This window comes from Dysidea avara, chromosome 11 (assembly GCF_963678975.1).
Source record: "Dysidea avara chromosome 11, odDysAvar1.4, whole genome shotgun sequence".
NCBI classification, from domain to species: Eukaryota; Metazoa; Porifera; class Demospongiae; order Dictyoceratida; family Dysideidae; genus Dysidea; species Dysidea avara.
The window spans coordinates 11,163,764-11,186,228 of NC_089282.1; the positions used below are offsets into that span (position 1 = coordinate 11,163,764).

General features: G+C 38.7%; 4 protein-coding genes across 6 annotated transcripts; 2 read left to right on the forward strand and 2 right to left on the reverse strand.

Moving 5' to 3' along the window:
* Positions 1-550: 550 nt before the first annotated feature.
* LOC136238311 (transient receptor potential cation channel subfamily A member 1-like) lies at positions 551-6,793 on the reverse strand. The gene is made up of 16 exons (XM_066028724.1): positions 6,480-6,793; positions 3,632-3,751; positions 3,383-3,573; positions 3,193-3,333; positions 2,884-3,128; positions 2,747-2,828; positions 2,456-2,632; positions 2,335-2,408; positions 2,094-2,276; positions 1,860-2,033; positions 1,558-1,809; positions 1,405-1,494; positions 1,173-1,353; positions 1,063-1,114; positions 896-1,001; positions 551-848 (listed from the first exon to the last, which is right to left on the reverse strand). The coding sequence occupies exons 1-16, from the start codon at positions 6,496-6,498 to the stop codon at positions 770-772; spliced, it is 2,166 nt and encodes a 721-aa protein (XP_065884796.1). The 5' UTR covers positions 6,499-6,793; the 3' UTR covers positions 551-769.
* Positions 6,114-11,713, forward strand: LOC136238309 (centriole and centriolar satellite protein ofd1-like). 2 transcript variants are annotated; one of them, XM_066028721.1, is made up of 21 exons: positions 6,114-6,766; positions 6,852-7,025; positions 7,071-7,167; positions 7,221-7,328; positions 7,398-7,492; positions 7,547-7,636; positions 7,693-7,776; positions 7,822-7,991; positions 8,284-8,336; positions 8,378-8,469; positions 8,589-8,666; positions 8,716-8,783; positions 8,834-8,877; positions 8,927-8,985; positions 9,172-9,276; positions 9,324-9,493; positions 9,542-9,716; positions 9,765-11,021; positions 11,076-11,192; positions 11,246-11,277; positions 11,591-11,713. In XM_066028721.1, exons 1-21 carry the CDS (start codon positions 6,683-6,685, stop codon positions 11,628-11,630), a joined length of 3,192 nt encoding a protein of 1,063 aa, XP_065884793.1. In that variant the 5' UTR covers positions 6,114-6,682; the 3' UTR covers positions 11,631-11,713. The 2 variants fall into 2 exon arrangements, with proteins under 2 accessions (XP_065884793.1, XP_065884792.1); XM_066028720.1 differs by having other exon boundaries at positions 6,119-6,766; positions 9,765-11,192.
* LOC136238313 (probable basic-leucine zipper transcription factor R) lies at positions 11,666-15,170 on the reverse strand. Its single transcript, XM_066028725.1, has 6 exons — positions 14,483-15,170; positions 14,252-14,439; positions 14,048-14,131; positions 13,897-13,989; positions 12,276-13,164; positions 11,666-11,897 (listed from the first exon to the last, which is right to left on the reverse strand). The coding sequence occupies exons 1-6, from the start codon at positions 14,773-14,775 to the stop codon at positions 11,816-11,818; spliced, it is 1,629 nt and encodes a 542-aa protein (XP_065884797.1). The 5' UTR covers positions 14,776-15,170; the 3' UTR covers positions 11,666-11,815.
* On the forward strand, positions 14,733-22,464 carry LOC136238310 (uncharacterized). Of its 2 annotated transcripts, none has more exons than XM_066028722.1 (21): positions 14,733-14,911; positions 14,972-15,002; positions 15,090-15,206; positions 17,301-17,418; positions 18,847-18,912; positions 18,965-19,030; positions 19,083-19,227; positions 19,292-19,331; positions 19,384-19,460; positions 19,519-19,592; positions 19,749-19,859; positions 19,916-19,962; positions 20,007-20,211; positions 20,514-20,575; positions 20,628-20,687; positions 20,826-20,937; positions 20,987-21,707; positions 21,766-21,979; positions 22,030-22,102; positions 22,152-22,205; positions 22,254-22,464. In XM_066028722.1, the coding sequence occupies exons 1-21, from the start codon at positions 14,806-14,808 to the stop codon at positions 22,410-22,412; spliced, it is 2,658 nt and encodes an 885-aa protein (XP_065884794.1). In that variant the 5' UTR covers positions 14,733-14,805; the 3' UTR covers positions 22,413-22,464. The 2 variants fall into 2 exon arrangements, with proteins under 2 accessions (XP_065884794.1, XP_065884795.1); XM_066028723.1 differs by having other exon boundaries at positions 20,022-20,211.
* The last annotated feature ends 1 nt before the right edge of the window (position 22,465 follows it).

Sequence of the window (22,465 nt, forward strand, 5' to 3'; positions counted from 1 at the left end):
GCATCAAGTCAGTGACAGTTTAATAAACTATAGATTTACAGCATTTGATGTATTCACCTATAGTACTGTGAAAAAGTTACAGAGCATTTTCTTGATTACTGCTTTAGAATGAGTTGTACAAGCAAATAATTGAAAAACTTAAAAACGCATCAACTACTGCATACTTGCAGGGATCCAAATTCTTTTCACAGAATAGAATATATATTATATATGTACAAAAGTTACAGAGCGGTTGGGTAAATATTGCTCAATCTTTGCAGGCGTGTAAAAATTTTCACTTTAAAATTTTGTAAAATCAATTTAAAGTATGTGATAAAATTTCATTCAGCAGTTCATAAAATGCAACACAAAAGTGTGTGAGGTGGTAAGAAGGTGTAGTTTAAAGTTGAAAAAAATTTTTTTTTAATATTTTGGAAATTTATGTCTTGGCGCACTGTACATGGGGCATTTTTCAGTTGGGTATACAATAATATTCACCAGTTGAATACGTGATAGCTACATGCCAGGCTAGTTAGTATTTATTTCCCTGAGTGTGACATAATTTTCTGCACAATTAATTATGTTAAACATATGACTGCACCACATTTTGCATTGCATGATCATGCATGACATATGCAGCTAAGCATTCAGTTAGCTTGCAATACATGTAAATATACTGTTCATATACAAAATACATGTACAACTTAAAGGAAAGTTATTAACTTTCTGCAAACTCAACTTAATACCACACAAAAACCAGCCTGGCTGGAAAATAACAAATACAATATATTTACAGTCTTTCTTCATTTTTATTAATAAGCTGTTGGATTAGTTTCTGTTGTTCTACCAATACTTGCATCACATTCTGTCTGTATGTTAACATTACGTAGTTATGTTACCATCACAAGTGGCTAACCTAAATTCATTACTAGCATCTTCTTGTTGTTTCATTAGCTTCCGAAGTTTCTCTAACTCAATACTAACTTGATTAAGCGGAGGTGCCTCCCATTTATCCAATTGTTCTGTATATAAATATTTTTTGCTTCAGTATGTCTTACTGAACCGATATATAAAATTTTTTACCATGTGGGTTCCTAACAATTTCACAACTTCTGTAGTTCCTCTTTCTATAATCCTATCATATGTGTACTTTGTATACAGTCTGAAGCACGTGCAAATGACAGTATACTTACAAAAGCAAGGAGAGTGTTATGTTCCACTCTGGCTACAATCCATGCTCTATTAATCACCAGAGATCTCTGAGCATCACTCTGTACATTAGAGTAGGTGTCTGACATTTGTGCAATCAACAAGTTCAAAAGAACTGTGATCACCAGAAACAGGAACACAACATAAATGATCACACTCAACCACCTGTATACAACTATATGATTTACTCTGTAATACCATAGCTATGCTGCCTACTCATAGCCTTGTGGTCCAAAGTACTCTTCAATGACATCTTCTGCCTCAATCATGACTCGAAGGTAAGTAAACAAGACATGATAATATTCCCTATACATAATATGCCATGTCTTATTCAAGGTACATATGTTTTATAAAGTATTGGCAGCTTACATTGTTAGATGTGAATGAATGTCTAAACTAGAAGAGTCAGTTGTGGTAAAATTGGTAACACAGTTTTCAACACCATCGTCAAAAGATGAACAATTACTAAAAGTCACAGTTCTGTCAGTGAATTCTTCTCCTCGTAATGCAAGATAGAAGGCACCAGTGAATGAGAACAGAAACAATCCAAATATTGCACTAAATGGCATCATATCTTGTACAAGTATCTTCTTCAAGATTTGAACATAAGCACCAGTAGACCTTAAACAAAACAGAATGTAACTGTTTAACTGAAGTATTTGATGTTGTACCTAAAGACTGCTGCATACTTGAAGCCACGCAGAGTTTGACAGAGATATCCAAGGGATGCAAAAACCCACTGAACTGACAAGCCTGGTAAGCGAAGTGGAATTATGAGCAGAGGAAACACAATGGCACCAAGATCCAGGTAATTATAATAATCAGTGAAATAGTGCCATTTGTGTCTAAAATAATAAAAAAATCAGGTAAATTGGTTCCAACGTAACTACGTAAGTTTTACTCACTTTTTAAGCTGGTATGTCTCTACAATCACATTGTACAAGATACAGCAGATTAAAACAGCTTCACATATCCCACGGAAGATGTCTACTCCATCATCATAATTACTAGGATCATTTTCTTGTGCTGCTAAAATCAATGCCAGTGTCATGACACAGGTGTGAAAAAGGAAGAAAAGGAACTGATTCCTGTATACAAAGCATGTCAATACTTTATACAAACATATCCTTTCCAGCAGCAACCTACAAGAATCTAAATCTAGCAAATTTTTTCCATTTACGCTTCAGCAGTAGTCGGACAGCATCATGATACACAACTTCCTATGAAAGTATTCACTATTATCTAGTGCAGCACACATGGTGAATACCTTGTTATTGCTCTTGGCTATTTTATGAAGACAAGATCTCTCTGAACTGTCAAAGGTTCTACATTTAGGAGCACGACCATGTTGATCACCATCAAGGATGTGGTAGTAGATAATGTAAGTGTTTGGCTCTCCTTCTAGTGGTTGTATCATCGTGTCTAGGATTGCTAACACTGTTGTCTATATGGATACACAAACATAACAATTTGCCCACAACTTCATATATACACAAGTACATTGCATTTATTACTATTATTTGAGCAGGGATTGAGAGCTTAATATCTAACTATTGACCTGCATGTGTGGTTTATCTAATAGAGCATGAAATTGTAGTTTGCAAGGGCTGTCTTCGTTTCCTTGAAATAGCTGCCGAACTCTAAAATAAAACAATGAAACTTGATGTCCAACACTTGGACAACATTTATGTGTACCTCTCTGGTTCCATGCTCTTCACAAGGAAGGTGGCACACTCATCATGGTCACTGATAACAGCAAGTTCTAGTGGAATTAATCCTTGTCTGTTTGTGGCAAGTGGCAGACTCTGATGTTCCAGTAGCTTCTTTGTGATGGAAGTCCATCCCTTCCTGGCAGCATGATGAAGGGACGTGTTTAGATTTTGGTCTGCAGCAGATGTGTTGGCTCCTCTTTCCAGCAAACATGTAACAAAGAGTTCAGCCTGAAGTAGTACCAAAGAAACATATATGTACAATCGTAGTTACATACACCACACATACACATACAGGGAATTCACTGATGTCCTGACTAATGATCCACAATAATCCTTTATCACAGCTCTTAGTTTTCTCCACAATACGGTCAGTGTACACTTCAAAGATAGCATCAGTTCGGTTCAGGCTATGTTGTTGAGTTTTTTCTGCTGTCTGATAGTATAAGAGTTGGGACATATGCACTTTACACTTATCAACCTACCTTTCTCCAAAACTCATCATTTTCATCTTTAACAGCCTCTTCAACTTGTGCTTGCCATGATATCTGTCTAGCCAAACCACTTTGATAAATAACAGTAAAGGCATCAACAGGTCCTTTGTCATTAATGGCAGCCTTGCTATCAAGATGTTCAAGTTTTCTTCTTATCACATCAGCTACATCACTGGATTGTACTATATTAAGTGTGAGAAATTATTACATACACATCCAGCTGTTGATATTTCGTTGCACCTTCATCTATTCTAGGGAATTGCAATCGCAGCAACTTGGGTGCCATTTTGATGTCAACATCCTCTGGTGACAGTGATTCAATTCCATCATCATCAATGTTATCTTCTGCCTTCTTTATACCTTAATGAATAATGTGATAATAATAATAATAATAATAATAATGTATTTGTACAAGTACAAGGAAAAATTAAAAATAGTGAAACAAGAGAGGTCGCTTATACCTGCAGATTTACTAGTGGACATTCAACCCCTACTTCAGTCTATACCTATGACTGAGTTAGGGATTAACAATGTCCACTATAATATATATGCAGGTGTAGGCTTCCTTGTTTCAATACTTTTATGTCTATGATCCCTTAAATTCCCAAATTTTTTTTCTATTTGTTTGTTCACTTTTTTCATAACATTACTATGAGTGGTGAACCTGTGCATACTGCATCAAAAGAAAGAATGGTGCTGGATTTTATGTTATGTGTGCCCCAACTATCAATTACTAGCTGAAAAGTGAAATGGCCATTTTACACTTCATTTTCAGCCTAGTGTTACAAAATGAAGAGCAGTTCGAGAAGCACCTTTGCAAACAATTTAACCTCTACAGAAAATATGAACAAATTAGACATAGGGAAGTCACTATGTGCTACCACAAATCAATACCGTTAAGAGAAACGGGACACAAAGGAGGACAAAGAAGTCCATTGGTATGCCCAAAAGACACCTAGCTATCAGGCTGAAATGACATTTAACAGTAAAAAAAAAATTCACAAGTATTGTTAGCCATTATTGCACTAGTAAAACAGAGTCAGTAGAAAAATCAACTAAATTAAAATTTTAAATTTTGTAGCAACTTATTGGAAGCATTATGGGTCATGGCACTTTTGGACTTGGTTATACCTAACCAATACTGCCAAGGTGTAATGAAGGTATTGCGAGGATAGTTTCTGGACAGCACTTTTTGTGAGAAAGTGCAAACCTCTTCAATCTCTGATGTATTCAGGGGCATAGCTAGAAATTTTAAATAGGTGAGGCAGACCTTGCAATGCTTTATGAATGATACATGCCAGTTGGATTTAATGATGCCACCAGTTGGATTTAATGCTTCACCAGTGTTGTTTGGTCTCTGCAACCCAATACCTAGTTACAACCAATAAGTTTGTAAATATATAATGTACCGACATAGTAGCTGAGTTTAGCAACAGTGTAACTATGATTGCAATAATAGTGTCTGGCCACCATTCACTCAAGTCATTAATTAGAATCAATGGACTAAGATTAAAGGCCTGCTGATATGTGGTAGGTGACAATTTCCGATGTGTGCCATTCACCAGTACTAGATATGGATCACAAAGTTGAAGGAGTTACCAGAAACAATTTGTATTCTTAGATTCATTGTGATACTTCCCAGGACAATGGCTTGCAATTGATTCAAAGTAACCCAACACTGTAGACTATACATACATACCCCAGTAGGGGATGGTGGATCTAATGTTACAAATACTTATGGCAACGTAGTGTTACTTATACAGTAACTTAGGGATAAAACTGAAATGACCTTCCCCTAGGCAGTTTTGAGATTTTACACTGTAGGCCTCTGAGATCGGATTTTAAACTACTTTTAGATAATAATTACTAAATGCTTTAAAATGTAACAGGTTAACTATAAGTAAACTATAGCTGTCATACTTATTCACAATTCATAGCATTGCACTATTATACGTAAGCCACCACAACACTATTAGAAGGTAAGTGCATGCTTAAGTGAGTGGCCATGTTTAGGTTTGGTATGCCAAATGTGCAAAGCAGTGATTATATGGCAATTTCTTGTGCATGCAATTGTGATAAAAGGAAAATCTACAATTTATCAGAATGTAGCTGAAGTATATGCACACACACACACACACACACACACACACACACACACACACACACACACACACACACACACACACGCACACACACACACACCTAGCATGCTTGTGCACCACTCAGACACTTGAGCCTTGTACAGGCAAACCACTAGTGACCCACATGAGACTGAACTGTCCAGGTATCATGGAGAGAGGTTCCACAACAACCCAACACCGCTAAACGAGACAAGGACAATTGGGAATTTGCTTGCAGTAAACACCAGGTACCCATTACAGCTGGGTGCATGGGCTTATTCCCCAGTTGACACCAGCCTACCAGGTCCCCACTATACAGCTGGGTAGACTGGAGCAATGTGAGTAGCAACAAATTGGCATATCTGGGCATCAAGTCTGGAACTTTTGGATTACCAGGCCAATGCTCTAGCCACTTGGCTATGATGCCTCACACAGACACACGCACAAACATACAGACACACACAAACACGAATAACTTAAGTTAACAACTCTGAATCATTTATTCCAGTGTGCTCACTCGAGTTTTAAATAAATCTGCATGATCTGCTTTGCATAGCATCTCAAGTTTTGAGCTATGCATACAGGGATGGTGAACAAGGAATCAGTTAACCTGAACTATAAATCATACCATACCATGATCACGGATATTGTGGACACTCCAATGTGATGTTTTCACACTTCACATGTTAAAAAGCTAGGGAATCTGCCCTCCCCCAAAACCCCCAGCCAGGAAAATCAGTACTGACCTGCCAAACCGCTACTGACTTTGGTGATAGCTGCTCTATTAGAGTATCTCGGTGCAGTAGAGAATCGTGGATCACTTTGTAAACAGAGCAGTTCGTCCGATCCTACCGAATTCTCCGACCTCTGCCTTTCATCAAATCCTCGTAGCTATATAGCTAGCTAAGCCCCTCCCCAAACAGTTGACTACTAGTTTAAATCCGCTTAAGTAAACACAAAAGAAATACCTTCACGAGTTTCGTCCATTGTGCAGTCTTCTCGTTAAGCAATCAACTTCCTCATCATCTGTAGGTACTCTACTTTCGTCACCTCCCTTGGTTTGCGGCAGCCTTAATTTCGCGCTCGCTCTGAATTGAAGAAATATTTTGTAATTGGAAATCATCAAAATCTTTAGATAGGGCGACCCCTCTCGCAGCGGAGCGGTGGCAGAATGTCACAAAATCTGAAATCCTCTGAGCTGAAATCGCAACTGTATCATTCTCTGCAGCAAAAGGGCGTACTTGATGCAATGAAGGTATGAAAGAAGTTTTTAAATCATGGCGCGAAGTTTCAAACATTTAAAGTTATGAAAGTTTTGATTTCACCAATGGTATTTATAGCTGCAACTACGGAACAGGCTGGTGAAAGAATTAGAGCACACTCCTACAGTTCCAAAGTCTTTGTCTGTGTTGGAGTCACTCACTCATGGCATAATCCTGGAGCACCTTTACAAGATGGGCTATGAATACACCATCTCTTTGTTTGCTCTAGAATCAGGAATGGGTACCAACCAGGTACATGCAGAGTATTCTGTGACTGTGTCACCCTATTCTTTACAGACTGTCAACATTACGGAACTGTTGAAGCTATTAAACATTAGCCCTTCCCATCCTTTGCACAAGGCATTAACAGATGACAGTCAAACTTCAGAACAAGGTACTTTGTTTACAACTGTCTTTTGTAGATGTCATCTTATGTGTGCTGCGTAGGATTTTTGGCTACTCTACTGTTGTCTTTGCCACTACTGGCAACTCACAGTAACAACACTGTTGATGTTTGTACTCAAGTGGATCCAACGCCCGAAGATTCTATTACCCGTAAGTGTGTCTCTGTCTGTCTGTCAGTGTGTGTGCATGTGATGCACTGTACAAATGTTCTCATAACAGAAATGAAACATCAAGCCCATGTATCCCTTGAACAGCGCATCTTAGCCTTTGAGAGAGAGAGCGAAGAGCGAACTCGAAAGATGATGGAAGAAAGGGTATTTGATAGAGATTATATATACACATACAGCATTCCTCATGTATGTACAAAGGTATCACAGTTTAAAGCAACCGAGTTGCTACGTGTGAAAATGGAAACCAAAGAAATGCTTCAAAAAGAGTTTCAGAGAAAGAGAAATGAAGTGAGATATACAACATGTGTTTTAGTGTTACAGCATGCCTCTATTTTTGGTATCAGGTAGAGCAAAATTATCGTGAGAAACTTCAGCAGTTGTCAAAGAAGGAACAAGAAATGATTCAACGACTGCAGAGAAGAGAAGAGGTGAAACATTCCCCCACTCCCTCTCCATTAAAAACTGACACACAGGAGTTAGAAGCGTCTCTCTACTCCCAACGCCAGCTTGTGTTACAGGAACTGGAATTGATTCGCCAGCGAGAGGACCATTTGGCTAAACAGTCTGAACTTACCAAACTCCAATCTTCTGATATCCATTCCACCAGTGAGAGATTAAAGCAGGAAGAGCAAATATTAAGAAGGTAGTGATATCAACATTAGTTCTTGTTCAGTTGGAAGTCCTTACTTAATAACATGTTTAGCTTTTAGTGAAAAATATTTTGGGAATCCTAAAACTGTACATGATTGGTGTAAATGTGATAAAAGAAGTGATAAGATTAAAATGTACATCATCATCTTATCCTTACTGTAATAATTGCAAACATTGAATTCCAATATAAAACAATGTCCTTTCTTGTTACTGGTCACATCTTTCGTGACAACATATTATTGTATGTTTAATTCTGACATTTGTCTCATATCTTCTTCATTCAGTGAGGTACAGAGGAAACAACAGTTACTGGATGAGTTACAGCAACAATTGGATGGTATGTCTCTGTGTCTGTGTGCTCATGTGATTTCTGTGTAGCCAGGACAACAGAGACTACCAAATTACGTCAACAATATGAGACTTTGTGGAATGAGTGTGCTAGTGTGAAGAATGACTTAATAGGAAGCAAAGTGTGCCTCTGTGTGTGGTGTGTGTGCATGCCTGCGTGCGTGCATGCATGAGCATCTTTGTGTGTGTTGTGCATGCATGCATGTGTGTATAGTAGTGTGCATGACTCTGTTCATACTAGGAACAAGTTCACACAGTAACAGAACAGATGGTAACCTTACAAAACCAGAAATCACTGCTGGAACAAAAACTGAGAGAGGTTAGGATGTACACAGAACACAAACATATTAACACTTTCCTTTATGCAGTCTGAGGACTGTGACCAGTTGAAGGCTGATAACAAGAGACTAAAGAGTAACCTAACTGAAACTAAACGGTACTTGTAATGTTGACTGTTATCACAGTCATTTGTATGTCATGTTATAGTAAATTATCCGAGCATTCTACTAGCAGTGGACAGCTTATAGCTGGTATAAAATGAAATAGTTTGATCACCATGATGTCTTGTTTATGTTGTAGACCAACAGCAGTTGATTAATGAGCTGAAGGATCAATTGAATAAGTCAGCAACTCAACTGGTAATGAAATTGCACACACACACACACACACACACACACACACACACACACACACACACACACACACACACACACACACACACACTCACACACACTCACACACACACACACACACACACACACACACACACAAGCTGTACATGCATCCTGCTTGTAAACGTACATTATATGTTTGTATTCTAACAGGCTAGCTTACAACAGCAGCTAGATGATGCTAACGTTGAATGCAAGCAAGCTGTCATGTTGAAAGATCTACATATTAAAAGGTTGGAGCACCAGTTGGCAGCACAGGTGTGTACAGACTAGGGGTAGGGGATATGACGTCACCACCACAACAGGTGGCCATCAATGAACGGATGCTAACACAGGAGAAATTGAACACATCACATTGGCAACAGGACAGCTTTGTATCTAATCACCATTTGCACCACGATCATCATCCACATCAGACTAGTAGGAGCATTCTCAAGAGCCCTGCGTCTAAACTAAGGAAATCAGCTCACCATGGGTACAGTAATTGTTAGTGTGATTGTAAGTCTATTGGGTTGGGTTGTAGTTCTAGGGCAACTAAACCTGCTAAGCTAGTTCATCCTGTTCATGCTGGTACTGAAGACGATTCACTGACCTATGCTGGGACTAAGCTCAAGGACATGTCATCATTTGACAAAGCATCAAAAAAATTCCTAGAAGAAATGAAGGCAACCTTCTCTAGATTGGAGAGGGAAGCAAAGGTAAGGATATGTGAGCAAACACAATATATTTATTAAGCCTTTGTTCAGGAATTAGAAGAGCAGCATCCAACGGTTGGTTACTATCCTCCTTTCCCTGCCCATTCTTACCCAAGCTCCTTCCAATCTCAGACATTTCCAACACCTGGAATATCTACTTTGCCTAGTAACTTTACTAGTGTTCCAGCAACAGCAAGTCTTATGTTGGGTAACCTTCCAATGAGTTACAGTGGTCCATTATATTCTGCTGTTACCAGCAGTGGCTTGCTGTCTACCAGTAGTGCTCTTCTTAATGCTGGAAGTTTTGTGTCCAAATCAAGTGGTACTGGTTCTTCAACAAGTGGGTATTCTTTGAAGAGCGCCCTGCCACTATCTGGTGTTAATTATCCACCAGTAAATGTCACTCATTCTCTAATAGGTGTGACACATCCTTCAACAAGTATTGCTCACTTCCCAACAAGTGTTGTACATCCATTGACAAGTGTACCTCATCCTTTGACAAGTGTACCTCATCCTTTGACAAGTGTTGCTCATCCCTTGACAAATGTCCCTCATCCTTTGACAAGTGTCGCTCATCCTGTGACAAGTGTCCCTCATCCTTTGACAAATGTCGCTCATCCTTTGACAAGTGTCTCCCATTCTTTGACAAGTGTTACTCATCCTTCGACAACCATTACTCATAGTTTGACAAGTGTTGCACATCCATTAACAAGCGTCCCTCATCTTTTGACAAGCATCCCTCATCCTTTGACAAGTGTTACTCATAGTTTGACAAGCATTGCACCCCCTTTGACAGGTGTTACTTATCCATCGACAAGTGTCATGACAAGCATTGCTCATCCCTTCACACGTGACACTTCTTTCACTACAATTACAATGTTAACAACAAGTCCACTATCTGCTGTTACTTATACACTGGCAACTACACTCAGTCACAATGTACTGGACACAAGTTACCATCACTCCAGCAGTAATACACTGACGAGTCCATCTCACAACAACACTACACAACCTAACATGTCAACAACAATCATCCAGGAAGACTCTCTCACTACAAGAGACAGAGGAGACGACAACATTGACACATCAAGTTCAACTGATGTAAAGGAGTCACCCAAGTCATCTGGAGAAGGGACATTAGCTGCTGTACTTGCTCTAAGAGACCAGTATTCTCCTAGCTCAGCTAGAAAACAGCCGGCAAAACCAACTGTGATATCTCTAGACCGAATGTGGGGTGGTAGTAGTAGTAAAGTACAAGAAGAAACAGACAAGGGAGAGGCTGATGAAATAACTCATCATTCTGAGAAGGTTCCAGTTGCAGTTATCACTTCAGTTGAAAGTGTAAAGTCTCCTACACCTCAGGTTGTGACCACACCTCCAACACAGTCAATGGATAATACCATGGGGAAGTACCTACAGTTACTACAACAGACTGAGGACAAGTCCCCACCCACAACCCGTAACACTCTTCAAGAGGAGGTAAGTATTCTGTTGCAGTAGTATTATAGCACTGGTACGTAATTCTGTTGTAGGAGTCTGCAGTGACTTTCAATACATCTGATGAGTAAGTAATATTATTGTGTGTGTCTAATACAGATCAATACAATATGTATCCTCACCCTGTTAGTATCAAGCATGCACCCTGATTACACCACAGTTGCGTGTTTCCCAAATTATGTGTGGTGCACGTCTACAATGAGGTGTTTTACTACACTAGTGGAAGATAAAATTTTTTTTGTCAAGTAAATGGAATGTACTTTTTTTTTGTTTCCAAATGCATGAAAATTCACTGACTTTATGGCATCAAAATTATGCACCACAATCAATGCCAAATCAATTGTCACATACACACAATTAACATACATGTCTTACTGCAGTGGTGGCAAGGTATCTGATGATGGATTTGAGGATTGGTGAAACTTATACGTCACTGTATATTTATTAAATAAATATTCAAAAAAAATTGCAATATAATCAACTTGTATACACAATTTACAAAAGGAATTGATAACACTGAAAATGATCAAATCATTTGAAGTGTCACAGCTCACACAAAGAAGTGATGACATAGGTGGTGGGAGGAACAAGAAGGGAAGGTTTCATTAAAAACATCCTTCCATCCAACTACTGTCTTCTTCACTGGTGTTTTTCTGAGGTGGTATACCTCTTGACATAGCTGTCATTCTGTATATGGGAAAAAGCTTTAGATAAGTACAGAAAAATGTTAACAAAAATCACAATGTATGTGATGGAATTTGATAGATTGGCAAATGTGAACATATATACCTCACTGCATGGTCTCTTTAAAATGGATACCGCTGCAGAATTTATTTATACCGTATAAAGATACTAAAGAGTTGGAATCCTCTAAACAATGGACAAGGGTTCATTTTTCACTGCAATGAAGATATCTCCCTCTTAAAATTACACAGTACCAAACTAGATCCTAATCAATTGGGTTTCACTGCATATTGACTTGACAGAAGTTCACTACAGAGTGGTTGTCCACAATTCATAGGTAACCAAAGTCTAATGCTATATATATGTAGTACATTCACTAACCTGTTGGTGGCTGGTCTCTGCTGTTGATACTGAAGACCACCTCTTGATGGATGAGTACCTCTCTGTGGTGATGGCTGCCTGGGTAGGGATTTCCCCATTGGTCTTACAATATTGCCCTGTTGTTGCTGCTGCTGTTGTAGTTGTTGCTGCTGTTGTTGCTGCTGCTGCTGTTGTAGTAGTTGTTGTTGCTGCTGCTGCTGTTGTAGTAGTTGTTGTTGCTGCTGCTGCTGCTGTTGACCATGTTGCAGGCTTCTGGGAGTGTGGCTAGTCCTTGGTGAAGGTGATTTAATCATACCACCACGAGGTGGAGATATTTGTGGGGATATTCTGGTACCACCAGGAGGTCTCAGTGATGTTGAGGGTTCATGTAGTGAATGTCGTGACATTATTGGACTTGCCTTTGGTGATACTGACTTTAATGATGACGGCTGTTGTAGTTGTCTGTGCTGTTGCTGTGGCGATGAGCTCACATGACCTGGCTGGATTACTCTCCGAGGGAACACTGGACTTTTCTTCAAGTTAGCCACAGTAATGTGTGATAATACTTCTTTATGATTCTCTTGCACACCATAATCAGGACTGGGGCTCTGACTTGGTCCTTTCTGTGCATACTCAAGAGGAGGTGTGGCTCTTTTCTGCAAACTATCATCAGGGGGTGTAGCTTCTTTTTCCTCCACCTCCTCTTGTTGTGTGTTCTCAACAGATGATGTCACTCTGCCAGGCGGAATGATTGCTCTTATTGGCATGTTCCGTGGTTTCAATGCCGGACTGCTGTTGGACACTGGAGGAGAAGCTCTCACTTCTGTTGAAGTGTTCAAAGCATATGTCTTCATCAGTGACTCAACCACTACTGGCTGCAGCTGATGTTGGTGCTGCTGAGATCCATCATCTGTAAGAATGATAGAAATGAAGATTTGAGTACTAGGTAAATACTAGCAACCATGCCATACCACACTGTATGTACGTACAATGTATTGTTATGGATGATTTACTGTATCCATACAAATGTTCTCAAGATCCCAATCCAACTAATGAATCTACAATATGCATAGCCTGGCTGCCTGGTTCATTTTAGTGTTGACAACATTGATGGGCTGTTAAAAAATTCTATGATCTTAACGAGTGTTCAATTATTAACTAACTACCCAAATAGTAATGAAACAAGCTATTAAGGGAGATCACCTACACTGGCAGACAATACTAGTGGACATTTAATCCCTACATCCATGACCATGGTAGACTGAAAACTAATTCTTTCACTTCTTTGTTGATATGTTTCAATGGACTATGATCCCTAATTGACTTAAAATTCCAATTTTTTCCTTGTACTTGTAACTATATAGTACAGTATATTAAAGAGCTAGCATATGTACACACGTACATACACGAAATACATTTAGCAACACCAATAGACTATGTAATATGGGAATTAATGAACTATAACTGTTAACATACCATGAAGTCAAACCATGCATTAAATATTTAATTTCGGTAATACATCCTTGAGGTAGCTTAACCTTTATCAAAACAAATTGATGGTCAGTAAGAAACAGATCATAAAGACAGGCAACACGTAGGATTTCAAATTTACTAATACTCAATTCAAGCACAACTGTCTTGCCTTTTGGTTCATCTCCGATTTCCTTGGTAGGACTTGAGGCCAATTCTGTTCTATCTAAGGAACGTCGCTTAGTACGAACCTGCTCAAGGTACTCTGGAATACAAGACACAACGACTTAACCATCGGCTTACAAAGACAATATTAGACATACTTTGTGCAGTCTTGTTGGATAATGATTGTACTCTTCTGAGATTAACTTGATTAACTTTTGGTGAACTGTCTGGTGAAAGGAGATCTGAAATTCCAAAAGCAAATGCCATTACAATTAGACTGACACATGATACTAAACACACAGCATACCACTACATTACAATAACAAAACAATAGTTAACAGTGTTAGATCAGTAATTAATACTTGATTGTTTTGGAGATGATGAGCTCAGCTCTAGATCCATTGCATAGCACAGCAGCTGTTTCTTCACCTCATCCAAGCCTGGCATCTCGGAATATCTTTTATTCTCACTTTCTCCTGTTTTTAACCATTGACTGGGAGTGAGGCTTTTATCCTGAGGAGTGGGTGGTCTTACAGGGGACACATACAACCTGAAATAAGTTGATGTTAACATTCTAGCCATTCATAAAATACCATTCATCTTCGTTTTCATTTTCTTCTACTTCATTCAAGTTGATAATTTCTTCGGCGTCATCTGATTTAGTATTCGGTGCGACTGGTGCTGATTCGATGGTCACTGTTGGGGCTTTATTTTGTCCACCCACTTGGTTTAACAGTTTTTTGTTTTCTGACTGTAGTCGCTGAACCATTTCTTCTAATTCCTTTAACCTGCTTCTTCTCTGCTGTTCTTCTCTTTCTAGTTCCAGCTTCATCGTTTCGTCCATGTTTGCGTATCCGTATATTCTAAGTAATACCCACCATTCCATCTAATGCCCACTCTTTCCTGACGAAATTTGATGGCAGTTCCACAACGGGTAAATACAGACCAGTTAGTAAAGAACATAGAGGCATCACAGATAGGACAGAGAGTGACTTTGTTAGGTCCGTATGGAAGAAAACCAGGTGAGTGGTACCTCAAAAGTCATGTACTCTAATAAATTCGATATGCTTATTGTTTTGTAGTGGTATACTGCGACTACACAGCGTCTGCAAAGTAAAGGATTGTTTGTGTAAACATAACTGTACCACAGTAGCCATTCTGTTTGCTCTAACTTGACACACAACACTGTATTTGTTTTAGGCCATTGAGTTTCATTGAAGATTACTTGAGGGAAGCAGTGCTCCCTTATTATGCTAACACTCACACAACAACTTCCTTCACAGCTGCTCAGACAACTAGCTTTAGAGAGGAGGCCAGGTATGTATGAATCGTATAATAGGTAATTTGACAGCTGGTAATTATAATTTCACAAAGGGGAACAGCCTAGTAGACTAGTATCATCAAATTAAGTGTTTCTTGAATGGCCAAATAATTTTTTGGACATGATTTCACAAAGCATAGACCCGTGGACCAGGACACGTGATAGTGTGTCATGTGGACAAGTGCAGGCAGTGCAAGCGCACAACACAAGTGTGTATTTTACAGGAGACAAGAAAACACCATTGCATCCATAGCTCGATAGTACCTTAACCACTTTTGCTGTGGAACTCCCTCTGAGTAGTGTACCTCCTATTTCAAATTTGAGTCAAGCTATCAGTGAGATATGTGCCTTCAAAGTTCATCTTATTTCCTTTGTATTTTTCTTCTTACATATTTTTTTCCTTTTTGGCACACTTTGAAAAAATCGCAATAACGCACACAAGCTGTAGTCAATTTATTTCAAATTTTGGGGCAGTAAGAGCACATTTACAGTCCAATTTTTGTGTAGATCAGATTAAAAACAAGAAAGTTATGCGCAATGTTTAAAAAATGCAAAAGAAACTTGTCACGTCTATAGGGTAATCTGCCTGATGGAATAATTTGAAAATCAGTCTGTACATGAATAACTATCATAATGAAAATTAACCATATTATAGTTTGAAAGTATTAGCTAAGGAGATACAAAGCAAAGACCAAACATATGAGAAAAAAAAAGTGATCGAGATACTCTAATAGAGCAGTCGCCGAGAAGTAAAGATGTGCATTGAAAACATTCGAAATTTTTTGTCTAGGGTTTGAACAAGGGACTTCCACACTTACATTTCCAAACCCTTTACTACTTCACCACTGGAGTAAGTTGTATAACCTCATAGATCTATCAGTGAAGCTTCTAGAGTGTTCTAGAACATTCTATGTGCATTGTATTAGAAGTGCTCTGAAAAATGCGTGCTCTAAAAATATTAACAAAATAATTAAGTCAAATAAAATAGGCTATATAAACATATATACATAACAATTGATGACTCTGTACTCTAGATCAGCACTGAATAGTGAGATTTGTTGTCGTGCCTTCCAGCTAAACCACTTATGCAAACTAGTCAAACTTTCTTGCACATGTCAGTAAACTATCCAGGTACTAACCTTCAGTAATGTAATGGACAGTATCAATGAGTTATAGACATGCATACATAGTGTATATGTAAGCTGTGTAACAAGCTTTTGAGATATGCATGTACAATAGAGCAATACAATTATTCAACAAATAATATGAAGTTAATACAAAATAAAATTTCAAAATAGTAAAATGCCACTTAGAATCTGGTTCTTCTGTTTCCTGTAGAAAAAGACAAAAGCCAATACAAAAGATGTGATATACTGTAATGATATCATAGTATCAATTAATTTGTAATGTGACAAATTAATTGACATCATGACATCATTATAGGCATTTCTTGGCTACCACCTTTGATATCACATCTTTTTCACACTAGCCTATTTTTGAAACCTTTCTCACAGCTTGGCTGTTTTGGATTAGATAAATATGTGACTGTGATAGTATTATCAGTTGTATAGATGACTATGTGTATTGTCACAAGACAATCTAGGTGTACATGTGGTCAAGTACGTGTCCTGAACATATTCAGTTTATTTAAAAGAGCATGTGTGTACACCATGCACACTAACTTGTTTGAAATATTTTCAATGTGTGGGTATTGAGTAGTGATTTTAGTTAGCTTTTTGTGAACATACAGTGTTGTGGGCAGGGCATTACCATTATTCACTACTTAGCAGGCAATAATTAAACTGTTTTGGTTTTAAAATGTAATCTGCAGAAATGAAATCATTTTTTTTTAGACTAATCATAGCAGGTAATGGGCTCAACAACTTATTTATAGGTCAATCAAAATGTAGCATGCTTGATATACATTCGTCAGATGTAACTTCTGACAATGAAATATATAGTTAAATTAGAGCACGAACTTTGCATGAACTTGTAATATAGTTTATGTATGCTTAGTAAATGTTTGTGTGTTCGTAACATGTTACACACCATACACATGTGGTGTTGACGGACATGCTCTGTATCACCAGGTTGATCATCCGTAATGCTGTGAATGCATCAGAACATGATAGTGTGATATTCTGTGGTAGTGGTACCACTGGAGCTGTGGAGAGGCTCATACACATCCTGGATCATCCTAAGAACTTGGTGAGTGCCTGACTGCTCTATTAGAGTATTTTGTCAGTGTTCATATTTATAACATCTTTATGTGTGAGTATCTGATGTATAGCTAGAGAGAACAATGCAATAAAAATGTGGTTTGTAATTCATAAATTTTCTATTGATGTGCAATGCATCTGTGAAAGCTAATGGGTTTTTTACTTTACATTTTTAAAAATTATTATAATCCTGGCTCATTGCTTACACTTATTCCTTAGTGCAGGGTTCTGCCCAGAAATTCCTGAGTGGTGGCCTAAAGTTATGATATGGTGTGTGTTATATTAGGGCATATTGCACATGTATCAGTGATATATATAAGAATTGTACTGGTCGGTTTTTAGAGGTACTGCCGACCAGTGTGGGCAGAACCCTGCTATTAGTGAATCTATTTCTTTCCCCTAAATATGCTTGGTTCTTTAAAAAATGTCCTTCAAAAGTCCCTAATGAAACATGAAAAGTTATGCTGTTTAAGTACTGGCTAAATGCAGAGGAAATCGTGGATCCCAGGTTGTGTAGCTTCTCAAGCACTTGCCTAGACTGTAAGTTGTCTGTGTGTGGATCAAGTGTCCACCTGCGTTGGGAGATTTTCTGTTTTCAACAGTTGTAGTATTAAGTTTCTTACTGCCTGCTACACAGGCTTCCAACAACCTTCTTTACAGGTCCCTAGTGGGATAGTGACTAAATAAATGCTGTGTATTTGTGAGTATGTGCCACATTTTTAACAGGAATAATATACATACCGTATTTTACTGGTTAATAGCCGCGGCTCACATAATAGTCGTCCCCGAATAGTAGCTGCTGTGCAACCTTGAATTATTGTCCTATGAGCCGCCCTTGGATAAGAACCACGGCTTGTATCTGAGTGTGCTGAAGCAAGTATTGAAGACACATGTAACTAAGAAAAAGAGTTGTTTTAAGCCAGGAAATAGCATTTCTGAGAGGAGCTAAGTGGATTACAGTGTTAAAGGATGAGGCTGCTACACAAGCCCATAGTAGCCTCCCTCGGATAGTACTGCATTGTTTTCCTAGTAACCACGGCTATTAACCGGTAAAAATACAGTAATCAATAGCTATCCAAAGTGCACCTCTTCTCCTAGAGTTAGAAAAAAAGTGTTCAGATAATTGAATTTATGCACAAATTACTCTAATAGAACACACACATTTACTCCAATACAAGGCACACTAGTGACAAAATGCTCTAATTGAGTAGTCACTTTTGGAGTGCATGTAGAACTGTCATGATTGTTCTGTTTCATAGAAGTTGCTTACTTTTATATTTGCAACAATCCTTCAGTTTTCTTACAATCTGGCTGGACCAGAATAAAGGCTTCCTCTTCTCTGTAATCACAGCCTGCTCTGGAGTACACACTCTGCAACTCACTGTTGCTTTTTTCATTAATAAATCTCTCTCTTAAGGTGGTGTTTGCTGGCCCCTTTGAGCACCATTCCAACTTACTGCCATGGAGAGAACTTGGTGCAAAGGTTAGAAGCAATTTTCGTTAAAATTTTCTGGATACATTTGTATATTGTTCAGATGGTCTCCATAGCTGAAGACTCCAGTGGCCAAGTAGATCTGAAATATTTGGAAGACAGCTTGAAAGTATGTCACTATTAGCTAACAAAAGGATGGTAAAGACTTGTACACTACGTAGTCATTATCAGATGACAAAGATGTTGTTAAAGTTGGAGTGTTTAGTGCATCATCCAATCTCACTGGTGTCCTCACTGATACTGTAGCGGTCACCTCTACATTACACACATATGGCTGCCTTGCTTTCTGGGATTATGCTACTGCAGGTGAGCTGATTAGCATGCACACGTTTGTGTGTGTTAATATGCTGGATTATTTATTTTTCACTAGCTCCATATGTCAAAATGGACATGAACCCAGTAACTGTTAGGTCAGTGTACATATATATTGCTGCAGTCATGGCAACAGTTGTGTTACTATAGTGACAAGCAGGATCTTGGTCACAAGGATGCCATCTTCTTTTCTCCTCACAAATTTATCGGAGGAGTGGACTCTCCTGGTAAGTACATTTAAAATCACATCTACCACGTTGGTCTATTTATGTGTTGTACATGTAGGAATTCTAGTAGTGAAGAAGAACTTATTTAAGAATCCCGTGCCATCTGTGTGTGGTGGTGGAACTGTGTTCTTCGTAAGTTGTGTTGTCTGTGCAAGCAATTTTATTGTTTGAAAACTATTTATTGAGGCCTAAAATGTATGTACTGTTTTGAGGTCTGGAATCTTGAATAGGCACCCATACTGTCAAGGTGTCTTTCCAAAATAGCTTAAATGCATTTGGTTACTGCAGGTCACTCCTACTACTCAGAGCTACTTTAAAGAGCCAGAGTTCCGTGAAGAAGGAGGAACCCCTAATATTGTGGGTTGTATTAGAGCTGGCCTGGCTGTGCAGCTAAAGGAAGTGAGTGACTCTGTCTCCTATTAAACAACGTGTTTTTTTAAATATATATTTTCCAGGCAGTGGGCACTGACTATATAATGAGACGAGAAGAAGACATAACAGAGTTGAGTGTTTATCATTGTATGAACATTCTCCACTTCACTGTAGTCGTGTGATCTCAAGGTGGGACAAGGTTACACACCTTCACCTGGTTGGTCCCAAGACTGCTCCTCAACTCCCAGTGTTCTCCTTTCTGATTGGCCACTTTCACACTGGTCGCTATCTCCATCACAACTTCATTTGTGCCCTCCTCAATGACTTGTTTGGCATCCAGTCTCGTGGAGGATGCTCGTGTGCTGGTCCTTATGCTCAGGTGAGATGTCATACCAACTGCATGAGACATTTTGGGACCAGCAAGTTTTGAAATATTAAGGTTTTGCCAAATTCTCAACGGTAATCTATCAAATTATTTGCAATGATTTGTCATCATTAAGGCTTTACGGTAATGTAATAATGAGGCCTGTGTTGGTGGTATATAGTTACAACATGAATATATAGACAACTGTAGAGCACATATATGTCCAACAGGCCAGGTACACCACATTGAATGTATGTCTTTACTGTGTACTATCTAGGTTGTTGGTTGACTAATTTTTTGTGTGTTGTGATGTTTAGCGATTGTTAGGGATTAACGAAGAATTGGCTAAACATTATCATAAGCTTGTGGCTGAAGACAGGTCTGTGAGTAACTCAGTACACATACTTACACAACCTCACATTTTCCTGTAGTCACTTGGATCGTGTTCATCTAAGAAGATACACTGAATATTCCGAGAGAGAAATTCTTCGGTAAGAAATTAAAATGGTAACAATCCTGTACAGACCAATATACTCTAATAGTGCAGCCAGTATCACCTGTAGTCCATATAGCAAAGTTAAAGCAATAGCATTTTGTTTCGATAATGTTTGATGTTGCTCATGTCACAGGCCAGGAGTTACCAGACTCGGTTTTCCATACTTCATGAGTGATGATGTCATCTCATTTGTGGTAGAAGCCGTTGCCATGGTAGCAGAGCATGGCTGGAAGCTCCTCCCACAGGTAACAATGTTGATATCACATGATCCAATAATAATATAGCCAATCATAGTACACCATTAATCCAGAAACAGGACAATTTCTACATCACCACTATCGCACTCAAAAAGAACGTCATTGGCTAAACAACATTTCTTATGAAACAGGACAAATGTCTTACCCTACTTTATCCCATCCTCCAGTGTCTAACTTTGATACAATACTTAAAACTGCCATGGATATATTTTCCACTGCTTATACCACACCCCCTGCATCACATGGGCAACATGAATTGTTGCTAGGCGATAGTGATGAAATGAGGTGGTTCTTGCTACCAACTGAAGCACAAAAGTGTCTACAAGGAACACTGCAACAACCACCTGCTGATTTCAAGTTACCCTTTACAGTCAAACAATTCAAAACTAACAGCTCACAAAGTCAACTTTTAAATACTGAAAATACTGTAGACCATGTTGTAGCAGCTACTGTTAAAGTACCTCGACCATTGTCATTTCACAAGCCACCTCGTCGGGTCCTAAAACAGACCATCACTGCCATAGAAGAGTACAAGATGATACAAGATGGTGATAAAGTGTTAGTGTGTTTATCTGGTGGTAAAGACTCACTATCACTGCTACACACACTACACCAGTATCAGTACAATGCTGCTTCTAAGGGAGTCAATTTCCAACTAGCAGCAGTGACTATTGATCCTCAGAGTGTCTCCTATGATCCTAGCCCTCTCATACCTTATCTAGCTGCTTTGAAAATTCCCTACTTTTTTGAAAAACAAGGTAAGAAGCAACTCTTTTTTGTCTACTCTTCTGTTTATTTTTCTGTCTTTCTTTATAGCTATTCTTGAGCAAGCTACCAACCTTCCCCAGTGTGATTCCATTTGTAGTTTTTGTTCTCGTATGAAGCGTGGTAGACTATACTCTTGTGCTCGTCGTGAACACTACAATGTGTTGGCCATGGGTCAGCATCTTGATGACCTAGCTGAGAGTTTTCTGATGTCGATATTCCATAATGGTGCTCTACGAACTATGAAAGCAAACTACACTGTAAAGTAAGTACAAACAGTTTTTATCAACCTCCCACATCATTCTGTTTCCTTAGAGAAGGTGATTTGAGAGTCATACGTCCCTTTGTCTATGTTAGAGAGAAGGATCTCCGCCAATTTGCTACTGAGGTTAGTACTACAAAAGTTTGTGATATTTACAATAATTCATGTGGTACAGGCCCAGTTACCAGTAATACCAGAGAATTGTCCTGCCTGCTTTGAGGCACCAAAGGTAAACTTATTTCCTGAAATCCTTGTTTATTCCATGAGTTACATATAGGAAAGGCATAGAGTGAAACAGTTGTTAGCAGCCCAAGAAGTGTTATTCCCTCGTCTGTTTACTAGCCTACAGGCAGCTCTGAGGCCTCTCATGGCATTTGGTACTCACAATACAACCATACACCTCCTATTGAACAATGACACTAGTAACGATGAATGATGTGTACTGACCTCATTTTGCTAAGTAATATTTAACGGAGAGTCAACCTGAAT

Coding starts and splice junctions, on each gene's coding strand:
- LOC136238309 (XM_066028720.1), top strand. CDS start 6,683: ATGTCACAAAATCTGAAATCCTCTGAGCTGAAATCGCAACTGTATCAT. Junction 7,329..7,397: donor GCCCGAAGATTCTATTACCC/GTAAGTGTGTCT, acceptor TTCTCATAACAG/AAATGAAACATCAAGCCCAT. Junction 11,278..11,590: donor ACTTTCAATACATCTGATGA/GTAAGTAATATT, acceptor GTCTTACTGCAG/TGGTGGCAAGGTATCTGATG.
- LOC136238310 (XM_066028722.1), top strand. CDS start 14,806: ATGGCAGTTCCACAACGGGTAAATACAGACCAGTTAGTAAAGAACATA. Junction 19,332..19,383: donor ATGAACCCAGTAACTGTTAG/GTCAGTGTACAT, acceptor GTGTTACTATAG/TGACAAGCAGGATCTTGGTC. Junction 19,860..19,915: donor TGGCTGTGCAGCTAAAGGAA/GTGAGTGACTCT, acceptor TATATTTTCCAG/GCAGTGGGCACTGACTATAT.
- LOC136238311 (XM_066028724.1), bottom strand. Junction 2,633..2,746: donor TAGATAAACCACACATGCAG/GTCAATAGTTAG, acceptor GTATCCATATAG/ACAACAGTGTTAGCAATCCT. Junction 2,034..2,093: donor GAGACATACCAGCTTAAAAA/GTGAGTAAAACT, acceptor TTATTATTTTAG/ACACAAATGGCACTATTTCA.
- LOC136238313 (XM_066028725.1), bottom strand. CDS start 14,775: ATGGAATGGTGGGTATTACTTAGAATATACGGATACGCAAACATGGAC. Junction 14,132..14,251: donor ATCATCTCCAAAACAATCAA/GTATTAATTACT, acceptor TTGGAATTTCAG/ATCTCCTTTCACCAGACAGT. Junction 13,165..13,896: donor AATCGGAGATGAACCAAAAG/GCAAGACAGTTG, acceptor TCATTCTTACAG/ATGATGGATCTCAGCAGCAC.